Source organism: Ranitomeya variabilis, chromosome 4, assembly GCF_051348905.1.
Source record: "Ranitomeya variabilis isolate aRanVar5 chromosome 4, aRanVar5.hap1, whole genome shotgun sequence".
Lineage (NCBI taxonomy): Eukaryota > Metazoa > Chordata > Amphibia > Anura > Dendrobatidae > Ranitomeya > Ranitomeya variabilis.
The window spans coordinates 609,537,957-609,556,751 of record NC_135235.1 but is presented as its reverse complement, the minus strand read 5'-3'; the positions used below and the strand labels follow the sequence as shown (position 1 = coordinate 609,556,751).

Here is an 18,795-nt window from a genome sequence, read left to right as displayed (position 1 = left end):
CCTGTGGTGATGGTTGGTGGTGACTCCCATTCAGACGGTGATGCCAGTGGAAAAGAGTGTAATAAGGTTGACTCAGGCAATTCTTCCTCCCGTCGCCGGAGACGTAAAAGAGCCAAATGGGCTGAACCGGTTGTTCCGTGTGAGGAATTGACGGAAGATGCTGAGGACCTGGGGTGTATGAAGTACTCTGAAGTCCCAGGGAAAAGGGATGAACCTAATGACGTCACCGCTGAGACCCAAGAGAGGGCCGACCCTGACAGTGCAGAGTCTGAGGGTGCAGAAGTGGAGGAGGCCACCAAGGAAATGGTGCCGGAAGTAAATACCTCCTCAAGTGATGGATGTTTCACCAATTCAGAGGATGGGAAAAGCGAGATAGAATTGATTAAAGAGACGGTGAACGACCATGTCGAACGAGAAAGGGTCCTGAGACAAGCGGCTGAGCGCAGAGTGGATGAGCTGGAGAAGGAAGTCTCTGAGCTCAGAGGTCACCTGTTCAGATGGCAAAGTGTGTATCAGACCCTAAAGGAAGACATTGACGTGCTCAGAGAAGCACTGAAAGGCCCTCTACAAGGAAAAGAGGTGGTGGTCGCAGACTTCTCGTGTCAGTACCAGAGTGGTAACGAGGTGAAGCTGCTAATGCCCATCTTGACCCGGGGTCTGGAAGAGGGTAAAGCTGAAGAGGAGTTGGCGCTAAAAGCAGAACAAGATGGTCACCCGGTTGTGACAGGTGTCTTGATGGAAAGGTCCATGGCAAGGCAGGAGCCATCTGTTCTTGAAGAAAGTGAGACTCCGCTCTTCAAATGCGTGATAGATGTACCCATAGAGGCGCAAGATGCATGTACCCGCGAGGGTGTGCATGAGGCCTTTAAAAAGGCAGTGGAAGCGTGTAGTGTGCACTGGGCACTGGAGACGAAACAGTTGGTGATACTGTCTACTAAGGAAGTCACAGTGAAGAGGGTGGCTGTCCTGAGGGACATGCACCTACGGTGCCTCCGCACGAAACAGATGGTCCTGTTGGGGAATGGTGAGGCCATTCGTTGTTTGGAGCAAGCCAGGAAAGCTCAAAGTCGTCTGGGCTTGGTAGAGGACACAGTCCAAGTGCCCAGAGCTCTGGTAGCGAAGCTCATTGGCCGATTTGGGAAAGTGATGCAGGAGATGGTGGATGTGTCCGGTGTGAAGAGACTGAGGATTCCGGCTGAAGACGAGGCCCAGGTGGGTGAACATGGAATGGTGTCGTTCCTGGTTGTTGGGTCCAAGGAGAGTCTAGCGAATATCCGGATGCTCCTGAGGTATCGCGTGGCCTACCTGAGAGAAATAGAGCAGCTAAGACTGTACAGACGGCAGGTCAATAAACAGCTGCAGAACATGAGGTGGCGGCCGCCTTCTTCCCAAGGAAAAGGGAACAGAAGGGACCCTCCAAATAATGAAATGGCAGGTTGCCGGAGACTTTCAGCAAGGCAAGAACGTCGAGAATCTGCAAGTAGTAGTTCTACTCCCAGTATGAGACTGAGAGACCTGGACAGTAGTTCCTGTCGTATACTAAGTGGGTCCGACTTAGACCAGACAGTCGGTTTGACCGTCAGTAGGACTCATGACCGCACCAACCGTGGGTGCCGGCCGTGGAGAGGAAAGTCGGGTGATGGGGCGTACAGGAAAAATGTGGTGACCAAAGGTCTGTTGACACAAATAGATGGTGGCTTGAGAGCTAAAACTCAAAATATACACATTGACCGCTGGGGACGGTTCCCTCGACTGATAGGGCAAGGTAACGTGCGTGACATGTCTCGTGACCCCACGTGTATGACAGGTGTTCAACCCCACAAGTTTGAACAGAGGGGGGGGATATGTGATGCAGTGACCCCTGTAACAGGTAGAGGGCGCTGCATGGTCTCCCCGGTATGTGCACGGAGTTGTATTGAGGCCGTGAGAATAGACTTGCAGTGATGTCAGGATCACGTGACCAGCCATGTGATCCATTACTGTGGGTGTGGCTACAGGTACATAACGTGACCAGGGTGTGGGTCACGGGGTCCCTGGGTTCCTGTGTGGTTCCAGTGAGTGGACCTGAGTGGTGAGGATACAGGGGGTTCCTGAGCGCTGTGTGTGGGCTGTGTATGCCCCTGTGCTGGAAGACCTGGTAGGAGGCTTCCTGGAGAGCACATGCTGGCGTGAGAGGTCCTGGGAGGTGTACCAGGACCCCTGAGCAACACACAGTGGAACTTGGGGAAGCTACAGTCCTTCGGAGGCTCTGGACTGACTGATGTGTGCCGGCCAGGCAAGTTGGTGAACCCCGTAAGGCAGTTTCCCCAGGAGAGAGGACTGACAAGGAGTCAGCAGACGGAGCAGGAGCTCCCATAAGGTACCTCCACAAGCTGTTGGTGCTTGTAACCTGGACTGTGTGGTAACCCACGGCAACTGGTCAGTGAGGACCAGCATGTTTAGTGTCCGTGAGTCAAACCTGTAGTTAAAGTGTTTGAAGATGCAAGTTAATATCACCAGTTGGTGCCTGTGATGTTCTATGAACTGTGCATAACCCGGTTTATGAGGCTTAATAAACCGTATGGACTGCTTTGTTTTTAAAACCCGTGCCCGTGTGCTTGAATATCGCAGCCAAGCGAGTGTCCCCCAATACACTCAGTAAGAAAAGTCTTACATTGTCTTACAGGAAATTGCGCATTTTTTTTTTTTTTTTTTAAAGCAAAGTTTGGAATTTGTTTTCACCACTTAGATAAAAAGGAACCTAGACATGTTTGGTGTGTACGAAACTTGTAATGACGTGGAGAATCATAACGGCCGGCCAGTTTTAGCATTTAGTGAACCGAGAAAAAAAAAACAAAAAAAACATGTTTTTCAATTTCACAGCACTTGGAATTTTTTTCCTCTTTTCTACTACACGACATGGTAAAACCAATGATGTTCTTCAAAAGTACAACTCATCCTGAAAAAAATAAGCCCTCACATGGCCATATTGAAGGAAAAATAAAAAAGATATGGCTTTGGGAAAGAGGCGAGCGAAAAACGAAAAACAAAAAAAGCTCCGGCCATGAAGGGGTTAACTCTCTTCTTCCCGGCAGCCTCTGGCTTTCAGTCATAGAGGAACAGCCGGCATGGCTTCAGTCAATGCTCAGTGCATAGTGAGAGACGGCTGTAACTGCTCCCCCAGCACTGACTGACAGCCTGCTCAGAAGTGCATCAGTACACAGCCGGCTGTCAGGGTCGTGCGCAGTTTCAGCCGCCACTCACTATGTGCTGAAGCCACGCTGGTCGCTCCTCCATGACTGAAACCTGGAGGTTAGAGGGAGGAATTGAGTTTATTTCCTCTCAGTAGTCGGACTTCCAATGAATTTGCGGCACGGCTTAGTACACTATTACCAGCATATTAGCTCCATATCTGCAGATTCACAGCGTTTGGGGCCGACAGGTTCCCTTTAAGAGTTTTTTTTTAACCAATTACTGACAGATTAATTGGCATCAAATTGCCCCTACTCCCCTACTCTGAATTGAGCTCATGTACCTGACTCAAATTTCTGGAGATTCGTGCAACTTTCTGCTAAAGGATAAAAGGAGACGACCATTGTCTTTTCTAAAATGGAGGAGACAATTTTTGAAAGCTGCCTTGTGGATGGAAACCAATGACACAGACTCATTTTTTACAAAAATACAAAAATGTATGATTTAAATCTTACAAAATACAATCTCATTATTCTCAAAACTAACCCAAGAAAAACAAAAATTAATTAATAATTTATTCAACATTTTACCAGATTTGATAATAATACTTGTGCACTTCATCTAAAATAAAAAAAATCCACTCAAGTCCATGATTCTCCCACTATTTTTACTAATTTCACTCAAACCGATCTTAGTTACTTTTTTGGGGGTAAGTGCCAGAGACAATTTAGGCTTCTTTCACACTAGCGTCGGGCTCGGCCCGTCGCAGTGCGTCGGGTCGAGGTTACCGACGCTAGCAGTGAATGCGCCGCACAACGGGGGCAGCGGATGCATTTTTCCAGCGCATCCGCTGCCCCATTGTGAGGTGTGGGGAAGTGCGGGGAGGTGGGGGCGGAGTTCCGGCCGCGCATGCGCGGTCGGAAAAAGGGGACTGTCGGCAGCAAAAAACGTTACATGTAACGTTTTTTGCTCCCGGCGGACCGCCACAACACGGCGCAACCGTCTCATGACGGTTGCAACGTGTGTCAATGCGTCGCAAAGCGTCACTAATGTTAGTCTATGGGGCAAAAACGCATCCTGCAGACAACTTTGCAGGATGCGTTTTTTCCCCTAAACGACGCATTGCGACGTATTGAAAAAAACGCCAGTGTGAAAGTAGCCTTACATGGCTGCTATTACACCAGAACTTCTCCACGGGCTTCTAAATCACAGTAAATTCCTTGACCCGTCATCATCGTGGTGTCTGGATTATTGTAAAGTCACATAAGTGAGTTTTATGTACTATTCTAAGGGTGAAATGGGGATCTGGTAACGAGGGAGTCCCGTGTGTGCTCAGTCAGAGCAAAAAAACACAGGCAACTTGTGATAGTAGTGGCCACTGCAGAAGAAACACGAGGGTTTACATGTCATACATCTACACTGGATTAGATACAGAGTGTAAAACACATGAGATTAGATAAATGGAACGTATCACACAGGATGGGGTTAGATGTTTGGCTCAGCGGACTGTATCACACAGGATTGGATTAGATACATTGTGTAAAACTCAGAATTAGATTAGATACATGTAGCGCCCTGTGTCCGTGGCACCACAAAATGGTCAAACGTACTATTTTATATGTGTATTGTAAATGATGGGAGTTATGCTTTCTCTGCTGGGGACAACTGCACACACAATTTATCCTGCTCCTATACTCTGAAGCTTAGAGCTTTGCAGAGATACAATAACTGGGAGGGCAGGAGCATAGTTAGTCTGTGAGGAAACAGTGTGTAAAAAGAAAATGGAGAATGTTCATGGAGGAGAGACATGTGCTCTCTCCAGGGACAGTGCTGAGAAGGATCAGAGCATCAGCACCTATGCCATCCAGGCTTCCAGAGTTGGGTGGTAAGCTGAGATGCTGTGTGGTTTTCCCAGGAGCTCCATAGCAACAGAGAATCAGTGAGGGATTGTGCACGATCAAACATATCCTTCATATAGGATTCATGCTGCGGGCTGCCGGTGGAGAAAACACAGTGAGTACGTGGCTGTACTGGAAGTTTCAGACTCCAGGAAACCTTTGTCCCAGAAGGGATTAGAGCAGCAGGGAGTTCATACTGAATTACAGCAGATAGAGATAATTCCCACCATGCAGAGCAGACTGTATACCTGGTGAGAGTTGTATTCCATCCTCTGAAACTGCATCTGGACTTCAGTAAATGGTAATGTGACTTTCCCTGTCTCCTGCCTTCTTACTCTGCACCATCTACTTCCATCACTATCCCTGGGGGCCAGCCCTAGTTAGAGAGGGTTAAACACCTGCACTGCCATTATCACCTACCCTCCAGGGATCATCTGCAATGCCGGCCATCTTACAGCCGAACACTCCAACTGGCGTCGCAAACTCTTCTTTTTAAATTTTGTTTTCCTTTTTATCTTTTTATTTTTAATCCCTATTTCACTCTCCCTGGAGCACAGACATTGGGCATGGCTGCCGTCCATGTGACCCCCTGAATCCGACGACCTGAGTAACCCGGTCTAGGCGATACATACACAAAGTGTACAACAGGAAGGGATTAGATGCAGAGCTCAGTGGACTATGACACATGACAGGATTAGATGTAGAGCTCAGCGAACTGTATTATACAGGATTGGATTAGATACATTGTATAAAACTCAGGATTAGATTAGGTAAGCAGAGTGTATCACACATGATGGGATTAGATACATGGCTCAGTAGAGTGTATGACACATGATGCATTGAGAACAGCTCGGTAGCCTGGGATTAGTAGTACAACACCAGCAGGGCCAGAGTTTCTGCTGCCCTAGGCACTTTTAGTGCTGCCTCCCCCTTTGGTGCGTATGACACTATCGGCAGTGAGTTTGTCAAAAATCGCTGATGTGAAAGTAGCCTTTTGCAGCAGATCCGGCAGTTTTTCCGCATCTGCCACGTAACGGATCACTTACGGCAACACTGCGTTAGGCCTCATTCATTCCCTATGGGATTTGCGGCTCTTGCCGTGATCTGGCAAATGCGGTATCATACCTCCCAACTTCTGAAGAAGGGAAAGAGGGACAAAGTTTGCATAGCACGTCACGGCAAATTTTAGGGCGTGACTCTGACCACACCCATTTCACAACTAGTCACACCCATAGCCACGGCCCAACCACGCCCATATAGTACTGCTGATCACACTGTTTCATAAACAATAATTATAAACAAAAAAATATGGCCACACAGTGCTCCATACTGTATAATGGCCACACAGTGCTCCATACTGTATAATGGCCACACATGATGCTCCATACTGTATAATGGCCACACAGTGCTCCATACTGTATAATGGCCACACATGATGCTCCATACAGTATAATGACCCCACATGATGCTCAATACTGTATAATGGGCACACATGATGCACCATACTGTATGATGACCCCGCATGATGCTCAATACTGTATAATGACCCCACATGATACTCCATACTGTATAATGGCCACACATGATGCTCCATACTGTATAATTCCCCCCTCCCATCTTGTATGCATGGCTCATCTCCCCCCTCCCATCTTGTATGTATGGTTCATCTCTTACCCCCTCCCATCCTGTATGCATGGCTCATCTCCCCCCTCGCATCCTGTATGCATGGCTCATCTCCCCCCCTCCCATCCTGTGTGCATGGCTCATCTCACCCCCCCTCCCATACTGTGTGCATGGCTCATCTCACCCCCCCTTCCATACTGTGTGCATTGCTCATCTCACCCCCCCTCCCATCCTGTATGAATGGCTCATCTCACCCCCTCCTCCCATCCTGCATGCGTGGCTCATCTCACCCCCTCCACCCATCCTGTATGCATGGCTCATCTCACCCCCCCTCCCATCCTGTGTGCATGGCTCATCTCACCCCCCCATCCTGTGTGCATTGCTCATCTCACCCCCCCTCCCATCCTGTATGCATGGCTCAGCTCCCCCCTCCCATCCTATGTGCATGGCTCATCTCCCCCACTCCCATCCTGTGTGCATGGCTCATCTCCCCCCTCCCATCCTGTGTGCATGGCTCATCTCACCCCCCCTCCCATCCTGTATGCATGGCTCATCTCACCCCCTCTCCCATCCTGTGTGCATGGCTCATCTCACCCCCCCCTCCCATCCTGTATGCATGACTCATCTCACCCCCTCCCATCCTGTATGCATGGCTCATCTCACCTCCTCCTCCCATCTTGTGTGCATGGCTCATCTCCCCCACTCCCATCCTGTGTGTATGGCTCATCTCCCCCCCCTCCCATCCTGTGTGCATTGCTCATCTCACCCGCCCTCCCATCCTGTATGCATGGCTCATCTCACCCCCCTCTCCCATCCTGTGTGCATGGCTCATCTCACCCCCCCTCCCATCCTGTAAGCATGACTCATCTCACCCCCTCCCATCCTGTATGCATGGCTCATCTCACCTCCTCCTCCCATCCTGTATGCATGGCTCATCTCACCCCCTCCTCCCATCCTGTGTGCATGACTCATCTCTCCCCCCATCCTGGGTGCATGGCTCATCTCACCCCCCTCCCATCCTGTATGCATGGCTCATCTCACACCCCCTCCCATCCTGTATGCATGACTCATCTCCCCCCTTCCATCATGCATGCATGGCTTACCTCCCCTCCCCTCCAGTATGCATGGCTCGGCTCCTGCTCCCATCTTGCATAGATCGGCTCCCGGTCCTCCTTCATCCTACCCCCCGTCCTCCCCGGCTGTCATATTCACCTTTCCCACACCGCGATGAACATCTCTCCATCTCTGCTCGGCGCAGCACCTTCTTGCTGCGTGAGGGGTCACGTGGTACAGCTCATTAAGGTCATGAATATGCATCCATATTCATCACATTAATGAGCGGTACCACGTGACCGCTCACACAGGACGAGCTGCCGCCGCTGAGACCAGGCATCGCTGGAGTAGGGTGAGTTTGACGTCTTCAATGAGGCAGGGGGCAGGCGGGTGGGCGGCAGGGGGGGCAGTCGGTCTGGAGGTGACCCTGGACTTCAATTAAAAAAAAACAAAACTTGCTCAGGTGCTGCCCCCCCGCATCATCCAGCCCTAGGCACATGCCCTCAAGTGCCTAGTGGCAAATACGGCCCTGAACACCAGGCTGCCGACCTCTGCTCACCGCCACTGCCCTGTACCTTCTGTCACCGCTCGCTGCAGAACACTGTAATCGGTGACAGTCGGAAATTGTTGTTTAAAGCACCGCTCTGTACCACAACAAAATGTCACCAGGCTCCGCCAGCAGCTGTGGACTGGACAGCATATGGGGCGACAGTTTTCAGCTTAGGCAGCCACAGTATAAAATGTGGTCGGACAACAACTAACATCCTATATCCTGAAGCTGCCGTATTTGAGATCTTTAAGTGTTGTGTTCAGACACCAGCAAATAAAAAAATGGCAGCCCTCCAGCGGCTGCAGAAAAAATGTACCAAGAAATAAATATTAAAACATGACATTCAATTTTGTTAGAAAAATAATTGATTACATAATCAATAATTATTAACATAAAATGGCGATACACTCCCTTTGGCGATCAACTGAATTCTAATCCAGAATTTCCTCATCGGTTCTCTCTGCTCGGATCTTCTACTTCTGGTTCACACAATATTATAGTTTTGACCCAGATTATAAACCGTTCTGGATTATTGGAAACTCGATCATCAACCTTTGTGGAATATTAAAGTCCAGATGATTAGATCCTTTCTCGATTAAATGATTTGCCCTGTATAATTGGCAAGAGATGATGTTCTGGGGTCTGGGGAAGCAGTGGTTACAGGGACTTATTTACCAATAATTTATTCTAATTTATGCAGAAAGCTTTTCATCTTTTCAATTTAGGAAATTAAAAAAAACCAAAGGACCCTTCATTTAGTCTGCTGGGAACAGCATGTTGGTCCTAGCTGAAGGCCCAGCCTAACCTTTAAAGGCAGGTTCTAATGAGAGCAAGTCACTCGGTTGGTACCACCAATGTCCTATCCACCAGTGCATAAAAGGAGAGCTGTAGCCTCCTTACCCTTTTCCTGAGGTGGCCATTTTGATTCACATGATGCCTCACACCTTAGCCCCTCATATACAGCTTTATCACCCCGGCCTCATGCAGCTTCTGCCAGAGCATCATCTCCTTACGGTAACTGTGGTTGCCATAGAAAACGACCTTGTGGTAGGTGGTGTCAAAGTAGTGGTCTGAATATTTCTGGTAGCTTGGCGTCATGAATCCATAAGCGCTGACCTGGCAGGAAAAAAGAGGCGGGGGTTATTATTATTAGTAATATTTATTTATATAGCACCATTAATTCCATGGTGCTGTACATGAGAAGGGGTTACATCAAAATACAAATTAATCTTGATGCGTTAATGAGGAACTATTTGTAGGACCTACGAATACAAACTAAATAGTGAATTGAAAAAAAGAAACGGCATAATGATAGGGCATAGTGCCATGACTTGATGACAGCCCCTGCAACCTCAATGTCTACACCTCTGTTTAGGGTGACTACCAGGAGAACTGTGGCACACCACAGCCAATTATTTGGCGCTTTTATCTCTTCATAAGTCACATGTTTAATCAAAGGAAGTCCACCTGTGTGCAATCTAAGTGTATCATGATCTGTCAGTATATACATAATTTTCCTGAAAGGCCACAGAGGCTGCAACACCATTAAACAAGAGGCACCACTAACCAAACAACACCATGAAGACAAGGAGATCTCCAAACAAGTCAGGGATAAAGTTGGTGAAAAGTACAAGTCAAATCCATTATCATCAAATGGAGAGAACATGGTACCACAACAAACCTGCCAAATAGGGCCACCCACCAAAACCCTCAGCCCGAGCAAGAAGGGCATTAATCATAGAGGCAGCACAGAGAACAAAGGTAACATTGAAGGAGCTGTATACTGTAGTTCCCAAGCATACTGGAATATCTCTCCATACATAGTAACATAGTTAGCAAGGCCAAAAAATACATTTGTCCTTCCAGTTCAGCCTATATTCCGTCAAAATAAATCCCCAGATCTATGTCCTTCTAAAGAACCTAATAACTGTAAGATACAATATTGTTACACTCCAGGAAGACATCCAGGCCTCTCTGGAACCCCTCAACTGAGCTCGTCATCACCACCTCCTCAGGCAAGGAATTCGAGATTCTCACTGCCCTAACAGTAAAGAATTCTCTTCTATGTTGGTGAAAAAACCTTCTCTCCTCCAGACGCAGAGAATGCCCCCTTGTGACCTTCACCTTCCTTGGTATAAACAGATCCTCAGAGAGATATTTGTATTGTCCCCTTATATGGTTATTAGATCGCCCCTCATTGGTCTTTTTTCTAGACTAAATAATCCTAATTTTGCTACTCGAGTATTGTAGTTCCCCTGTAAGGGGGCGACCGCTCGGCGGCTACTTGCTTGCCGGGGCCGGAACGGTTGAGGCTGCATCCCCTGTTCCCGCGGAGAAGCTTGAGTGAGCCGGACCTTCCCCAGTTGCCTGGGGGAAGCTCTAGAGACGGACCTTTCTGCAAACCCAGGAAGGTGGGGACAGACAGGAGGAAAGAGCGCACAGCAGCAGGGGGGATAAAAGCCAAAAGTGCGTGCTGCAGAGGAGTTTGACGCCAACGGAGTGCAGCACGCAAAGCTGTGAGAGGCACGCTCTGCTCCTCCTGCTCCCACCAGAGAGTACCACTGCTGCGACAGGCCACATATAGAGGGCCTTGTCACCTGCAGAGCCATGCACACAGAGCAGAGCAGAGCCGTGCACACAGAGCACAGCCATGCACACAGAGCAGAGAGAAAGGCCAGGCATGCTGTAGAAGCCAGAGAGAGAAGTGCTCAATCCTGGGAGCACCAGCATTGCCCAGGTCAGTGTCCGCTGTCGCCCGCTGCCAACAGCAGAGACCAGAGAGGGAGAGATGTGCAGTGTGTGCCTGGTGACCACCATAATGCAAGGTGTCGGACCTTTCGGCCCAAGTTTCCAACTTACCCAGATCCACCTGTAGCAGAATACTATCTTCTCTTGTATGACTTTACATAGTTTTGTATCATCTGCAAATATCTATATTTTATTGTGTAAACCTTCTACCAGATTGTTAATAAATATTTTGAAGAGAATAGGTCCCAACACCGACCCCTGCAGTACCCCACTAGTCACAGCGACCCAGTTAGAGAATATCTACAGTATATATATATATAATTGTCTAAGGTCCACTTCCGTCTGTCTGTTTGTCTGTCATGGAAATCCCGCGTCGCTGATTGGTCGCGCCTAGCCGGCCGCGACCAATCAGAGACAGGCAAAGTCCGGCCGCAAATTGGCCCCTCCCTACTCCCCTCCAGTCAGTGCCCCCTCCATACTCCCTCCAGTCAGCGCCCACTGTTATGACCCCAATGGCAGAGGGTCGCAGAAATAATTACTAAGTCTGCAAACACAAAAACCAGCTCATAGGGCAGTGGTAACTGGGCTGACCATATATCTAATCCTAGCACCACAAATAACAGCAGCCGGGGAACGTGCCTACGTTGATTCTAGACGTCTCGCGCCAGCCGGCGAACTAACTAACCCTAGAAGGGAAAAGAAAGACCTTTCTTGCCTCCAGAGAAAAGACCCCAAAAGTTGGATACAAGCCCCCAACAAATAATAACGGTGAGGTAAGAGGAAAAGACAAACGTAAGAATGAGCTAGGTATTTAGCAAAGAGAGGCCCACTAGCTAATAGCAGAATATAGTAAGATAACTTATATGGTCAGCAAAAACCCTATCAAAAATATCCACGCTGGAAATTCAAGAACCCCCGAACCGTCTAACGGCCCGGGGGGAGAACACCAGCCCCCTAGAGCTTCCAGCAAGGTCAGGAATCACATTTAGTACAAGCTGGACAAAAATGAGAGCAAGCAAATAACCCAAAAAACAAAGAAACAAGACAGCTTAATTTTGCACGAACCAGGACCAGCAGATAGGAGCAAACAGAAAGGATCTGATTACAACGATGCCAGGCACTGGACTAAGGATCCAGGAAGTTTATATAGCAACACCTCTGTACTAACGACCCAGGTGGGTGCAAACTGAGGGAAGAAAATCCCAGAGTCATATCACTAGTAACCACAAGAGGGAGCCAAAAAGTCTAATTCACAACAGCCCACATAGCGTTTTAGCAGTCCGTTAAATGGACTGCGTTACACTGCGGCATAACGAAGTGTAACGCAGTCCGTTAATGCTGCCATTAACCCTGTTACCGGGCGCATCGCCACTGCATGCCATACTGGGCATGCGCTAGTGATGTGCCGTCATTCTGTGATGGACCCGGAAACACTGCCTTCCGCATTTCCGGGTTCGTCACTGCTTTTGACAAGTGTGACCAACTTTTTACTATTGATGCTGCTTATGAAGCATCAATAGTAAAAACATGTAATGTTAAAAATATTTTTTTAAAAATTGTGATATTCTCACCTTCCGGCGTCCCTGGCAACTTTTCCAGCTCCTTGGTTCCAGTAATGGTTTGCGGTAATGACCCCAGATGACGCAGTGGTCTCGCGAGACCACTACATCATCACGGGTTATTGCCGCAAAGCATCACTGGGAATGGACCTGGCGGCAGCATCGCTAAAGGCCTGGGCTGGTTCCGTGGGCCGCCGGAAGGTGAATATATAACTATTTTTTATTTAATTCTTTTTTTAACAGGGATATGGTGCCCACACTGATATATGCTACGTGGCTGTGTTATATACTACGTAGGCTGTGTTATATACTGCGTGGGCTGCGCTATATACTACGTGGGCTGTGCTATATACTATCTGGTCTGTGCTATATACTATGTGGGCTGTGCTATATACTACGTGGGCTGTGTTATATACTATGTGGGCTGTGTTATATACTACATGGGCTGTGCTATATACTAAGTGGGCTGTTATATACTACGTGGGCTGTGTTATATACTACGTGGGCTGTGTTATATACTACCTGGGCTGTGTTATATGCTACGTGGCTGTGCTATATTTCTCTGCTGTATCTGTGCATCATGAATCTTGGTATATGTTAAATGGGGGCCAGCTGAGGCTCTTTCGCCCAGGGCCATCAAAAACCTGGAGCCGGCCCTGGCTTCACTGATTGGTTGCGCCCAATCAATCAGCGACAGGTGCAGTCCGTCCGCGAATTGGCATGGGATTTGAACCATGCTTTGCTGATTGGTCACGCCCGGCCAGCCGACTGAATCCTGTGTATTCATCCTCATAAAAAAACTACATACAGATTCTAGAATACCCGATGTGTTAGAATCAGGCCACCATCTAGTAAGACCATAAAAGTGGTGGTGGTCCTCTCGAGATTTTAGACACCACCTATTTTTTCCATTATCAGTCTTGACATCTTTCAGTTCCATTTCCAACCTGTAGGTGTCGATCATGTCACAACTGTTTACATAGGGTCGCCATATTGTTCCTTAGCACACGTACTCCACATTGTTGACTTGTGGTTTCTTCCTTCTTTCTCTGCACTTCCTTAGACAAACAATGATTCCTTCTAGACGTCTCACACATTAATGTTTGTCTTGAAGGCTGTAACCGCATCCACTATTATTTTAATTATGATCAACTAAAGGTACCTTCACACGAAACGACTTTACAAGGAGAATGACAACGATCCGTGACGTTGCAGCGTCCTGGATAGCGATATCGTTGTGTTTGACACGCAGCAGCGATCTGAATCCTGCTGTGATATCGCTGGTCGTTGAATAAAGTTCAGAACTTTATTTGGTCATCAGATCGGCGTGTATCGTCAGGTTTGACACCAAAAGCAACGATACCAGCGATGTTTTACGCTGGTAACCAGGGTATATATCGGGTTACTAAGCGCAGGGCCGTGCTTAGTAACCCGATGTTTACCCTGGTTACCAGCGTAAAAGTAAAAAAAACAAACAGTACATACTCACCTGCGCGTCCCCTGCCGTCCGCTTCCTGCTCTGACAGAGCGCCGGCCCTAAAGTGAAAGTAAAAGCACAGCGGTGATGTCACCGCTCTGCTGTTAGGGCCGGCGCTCACACAGTACAGAAAGCGGACGCCAGGGGACGCGCAGGTGAGCATGTACTGTTTGTTATTTTTACTTTTACGCTGGTAACCAGGGTAAACATCGGGTTACTAAGCGCGGCCCTGCGCTTAGCAACCCGATGTTTACCCTGGTTACCCGGGGACCTCGGCATTGTTGGTCGCTGGAGAGCGGTCTGTGTGACAGCTCCCCAGCGACCAAACAGCGACGCTGCAGCGATCGGCATCGTTGTCGCTATCGCTGCAGCGTCGCTTCGTGTGAAGGTACCTTAAGTAATAAAAGTTGCTACCTTCCAAAATACTGACAGGATAAAAGGGTGTTGTATTTTCAAGAGCATGGTTTTGCAAAAAGAAAATCCTTTTTTTAATTGTTATTCTTTTTTTTATCTAAGATGCAGTGAATCTATGCCAGTTCATGCTAGCTTCCCTGCTGGTTTCTGGACTTTCAGGATGTAATGAAGCTGCCAACATGTTTGGTGGTTAATGTTGTAAAGCAGTTAATATCAGTATCCTTGATGGTCCAGGTTAACCTCAGCAACCCTTGCGGTCAAGGGAAGTAGGATTTAATGAAAGCTACCTTGGTGGTCTATGACAGACTAGATGTTTCCAGCCAGCTAACGCTCGGCACGCTCATTGCTATCTAATTTACGCTGCTGGTGATTAAACTAAAGCAAATAATGAAAACATTCAATAGTGCTTACGCAGGTGGTAAATTAACTGAAAATAAAGTTAATAACAATAGTGTGATGTGTTGGGGGCGGGATTATGTGTGATGATGTGGGGGGGCAGGATTATTTGTGGTAATTGGGTGGAGGGCGGGATTATGTGTGGTAATTGGGTGGGGGGGCAGGATTATGTGTGCTGATGTGTTGGGGGGCGGATTATGTGTGGTGATGTGGTGGGGGGCGGGATTATGTGTGGTAATGGGGTGGGGGCGGGATTGTGTGTGGTAATTGGGTGGGGGGCGGGATTATGTGTGGTGTTTTGGTGGGGGGCGGGATTATGTGTGGTGATGGGGTGGGGGGCGGGATTATGTGTGGTGATGGGGTGAGGGGCGGGATTATGTGTGGTGATGGGGTGAGGGGCGGGATTATGTGTGGTGATGGGGTGGGGGGTGGGATTTGTGGGGGGCGGTATTGTGTGTGGTGATGTGGTGCGGATTGTGTGTGGTAATGTGGTGGGGGCAGGATTGTGTGTGGTAATGGGGTGGGGGGCGGGATTATGTGTAGTAATGTGGTGGGGGGCGAGATTATGTGTGGTAATGTGGTGGGGGGGCGGGATTATGTGTAGTGATGTGGTGGGGGGGCGGGATTATGTGTGGTGATGTGGTGGGGGGCGGAATTATGTGTGGTAATGTGGTGCGGGGCGGGATTATGGGTAGTAGTGTGGTGGGTGTCGTGATTGTGTGTGGTAATGGGGTGGGGGCAGGATTGTGTGTGGTAATGGGGTGGGAAGCAGGATTATGTGTGGTGATGTGGTGGGGGGCGGAGCTACTGTGCAGGGGGCAGGATTATGTGTGGTAATGTGGTGGGGGGCGGGATTATGTGTGGTGATGTGGTGGGGGGGCCGAATTATGTGTGGTGATGTGGTGGGGGGCGGGATTATGTGTGGTAATGTGGTGGGGGGGCGAGATTATGTGTGGTAATGTGGTGGGGGGGCGGGATTATGTGTAGTGATGTGGTGGGAGGGCGGGATTATGTGTGGCGATGTGGTGGGGGGCGGGATTATGTGTGGTAATGTGGGGGGTTGGATTATGTGTGGTTATGTGTTGGGGGTGGGATTATGTGTGGTAATGTGGGGGGGCTGGATTATGTGTGGTAATGTGGTGGGGGGGCGGGATTGTGTGTGGTAATGGGGTGGGGGCAGGATTATGTGTGGTGTTTTGGTGAGGGGGTGGGATTATGTGTGGTGATGGGGTGGGGGGGTGGGATTATGTGTGGTGATGGGGTGGGGGTCGGGATTATGTGTGGTGGTGGGGGGGCGGGATTATGTGTGGTGTTTTGGTGGGGGGGCGGGATTATGTGTGATGATGCGGTGGGGGTCAAGATTATGTGTGGTGGTGGGGGGGCGGTATTATGTGTGGTAATGTGGTGGGGGGCGGGATTATCTGTGGTAATGTGGTGGTGGGGCGGGATTATGTGTGGTGATGTGGTGGGGGGGCCGAATTATGTGTGGTGATGTGGCGGGGGCGGGATTATGTGTGGTAATGTGGTGGGGGGGCGGGATTATGTGTAGTGATGTGGTGGGGGGCGGGATTATGTGTGGTGATGTGGTGGGGGGCGGAATTATGTGTGGTAATGTGGTGCGGGGCGGGATCATGGGTAGTAGTGTGGTGGGGGGTCGGGATTGTGTGGTAATGAGGTGGGAGCAGGATTGTGTGTGGTAATGGGGTGGGAAGCAGGATTATGTGTGGTGATGTGGTGGGGGCGGAGCTACTGTGCAGGGGGCAGGATTATGTGTGGTAATGTGGTGGGGGGCGGGATTATGTGTGGTGATGTGGTGGGGGGGCCGAATTATGTGTGGTTTTGTTGGGTGGGGCGGGATTATGTGTAGTAATGTGGTGGGGGGGCGAGATTATGTGTGGTAATGTGGTGGGGGGGCGGGATTAAGTGTAGTGATGTGGTGGGGGGCTGGATTATGTGTGGTAATGTGGTGGGGGGGCGGGATTATGGGTAGTAGTGTGGTGGGGGGTCGGGATTGTGTGTGGTAATGGGGTGGGGGGTGGGATTATGTGTGGTGATGTGGTGGGGGGGGGCGGGATTATGTGTGGCGATGTGGGGGGTGGGATTATGTGTGGTAATGTGGTGGGGGGGCTGGATTATGTGTGGCAATGTGGTGAGGGGTCGGGATTGTGTGTGGTAATGGGGTGGGGGGCGGGATTATGTGTGGTGTTTTGGTGGGGGGGTGGGATTATGTGTGGTGATGGGGTGGGTGGGCGCTATTATGTGTGGTGATGGGGTGGGGGTCAGGATTATGTGTGGTGGTGGGGGGGCGGGATTATGTGTGGTAATGGGGTGGGGGGCGGGATTATCTGTGGTAATGGGGTGGGGGGCGGGATTATGTGTGGTGTTTTGGTGGGGGGGCGGGATTATGTGTGGTGATGGGGTGGGGGGGCGGGATTATGTGTGGTGATGGGGTGGGGGTCGGGTTATGTGTGGTGGTGGGGGGGAGGGATTATATGTGGTAATGTGGTGGGGGCGGGATTATGTGTGGTAATGTGGTGGTGGGGCGGGATTATGTGTGGTAATGTGGTGGGCGGGCGGGATTATGTGTGGTAATGTGGTATGGGGCGGGATTATCTGTGGTAATGTGGTGAGGGGCGGGATTATGTGTGGTAATGTGGTGGGGGGGCGGGATTATCTGTAGTAATGTGGAGGGGGAGGGATTATCTGTAGTAATGTGGTGGGGGGGCGGGATTGTGTGTGGTAATTGTTATGGTTCTCAATGGCAAGAGAACATAGCCCAGCAAACATAAGAACTAGCTCTTGGAAGGATGGAAACTAAACTGACCATGAACTAAACCTGCCGCACAACTAACAGTAGCCGGGTAGCGTAGCCTGCGTTTTATCCCTAGACGCCCAGCGCCGGCCGGAGGACTAACTAATCCTGGCAGAGGAAAATATAGTCCTGGCTCACCTCTAGAGAAATTTCCCCGAAAGGCAGACAGAGGCCCCCACAAATATTGGCGGTGATTTTAGATGAAATGACAAACGTAGTATGAAAATAGGTTTAGCAAAATTGAGGTCCGCTTACTAGATAGCAGGAAGACAGAAAGGGCACTTTCATGGTCAGCTGAAAACCCTATCAAAACACCATCCTGAAATTACTTTAAGACTCTAGTATTAACTCATAACATCAGAGTGGCAATTTCAGATCACAAGAGCTTTCCAGACACAGAAACGAAACTACAGCTGTGAACTGGAACAAAATGCAAAAACAAACAAGGACTAAAGTCCAACTTAGCTGGGAGTTGTCTAGCAGCAGGAACATGCACAGAAAGGCTTCTGATTACAATGTTGACCGGCATGGAAGTGACAGAGGAGCAAGGCTAAATAGCGACTCCCACATCCTGATGGAAACAGGTGAACAGAGAGGATGATGCACACCAGATCAATTCCACCAGTGGCCACAGGGGGAGCCCAAAATCCAATTTCACAACAGTACCCCCCCCTCAAGGAGGGGTCACCGAACCCTCACCAGAACCACCAGGGCGATCAGGATGAGCCCTATGAAAGGCACGGACAAAATCGGAGGCATGAACATCAGAGGCAGTCACCCAAGAATTATCCTCCTGACCGTATCCCTTCCATTTGACCAGATACTGGAGTTTCCGTCTGGAAACACGGGAGTCCAAGATTTTTTCCACAACATACTCCAACTCGCCCTCAACCAACACCGGGGCAGGAGGCTCAACGGAAGGCATAACCGGTACCTCATACCTGCGCAATAATGACCGATGAAAAACATTATGAATAGAAAAAGATGCAGGGAGGTCCAAACGGAAGGACACAGGGTTAAGAATCTCCAATATCTTGTACGGGCCGATGAACCGAGGCTTAAACTTGGGAGAAGAAACCCTCATAGGGACAAAA

General features: G+C 49.3%; 1 protein-coding gene across 1 annotated transcript in view; it reads right to left on the bottom strand.

Moving 5' to 3' along the window:
- Positions 1-8,223: 8,223 nt before the first annotated feature.
- The window catches only part of LOC143766021 (alpha-N-acetylgalactosaminide alpha-2,6-sialyltransferase 2-like), a 198,900-nt gene continuing 188,328 nt past the window's right edge, over positions 8,224-18,795 (bottom strand). Inside the window, exon 9 of the mRNA XM_077253351.1 lies at positions 8,224-9,411. Coding sequence (XP_077109466.1) covers positions 9,241-9,411 — 171 coding nt within the window. The 3' untranslated portion in view covers positions 8,224-9,240. The remainder of the gene's footprint in view (positions 9,412-18,795) is intronic.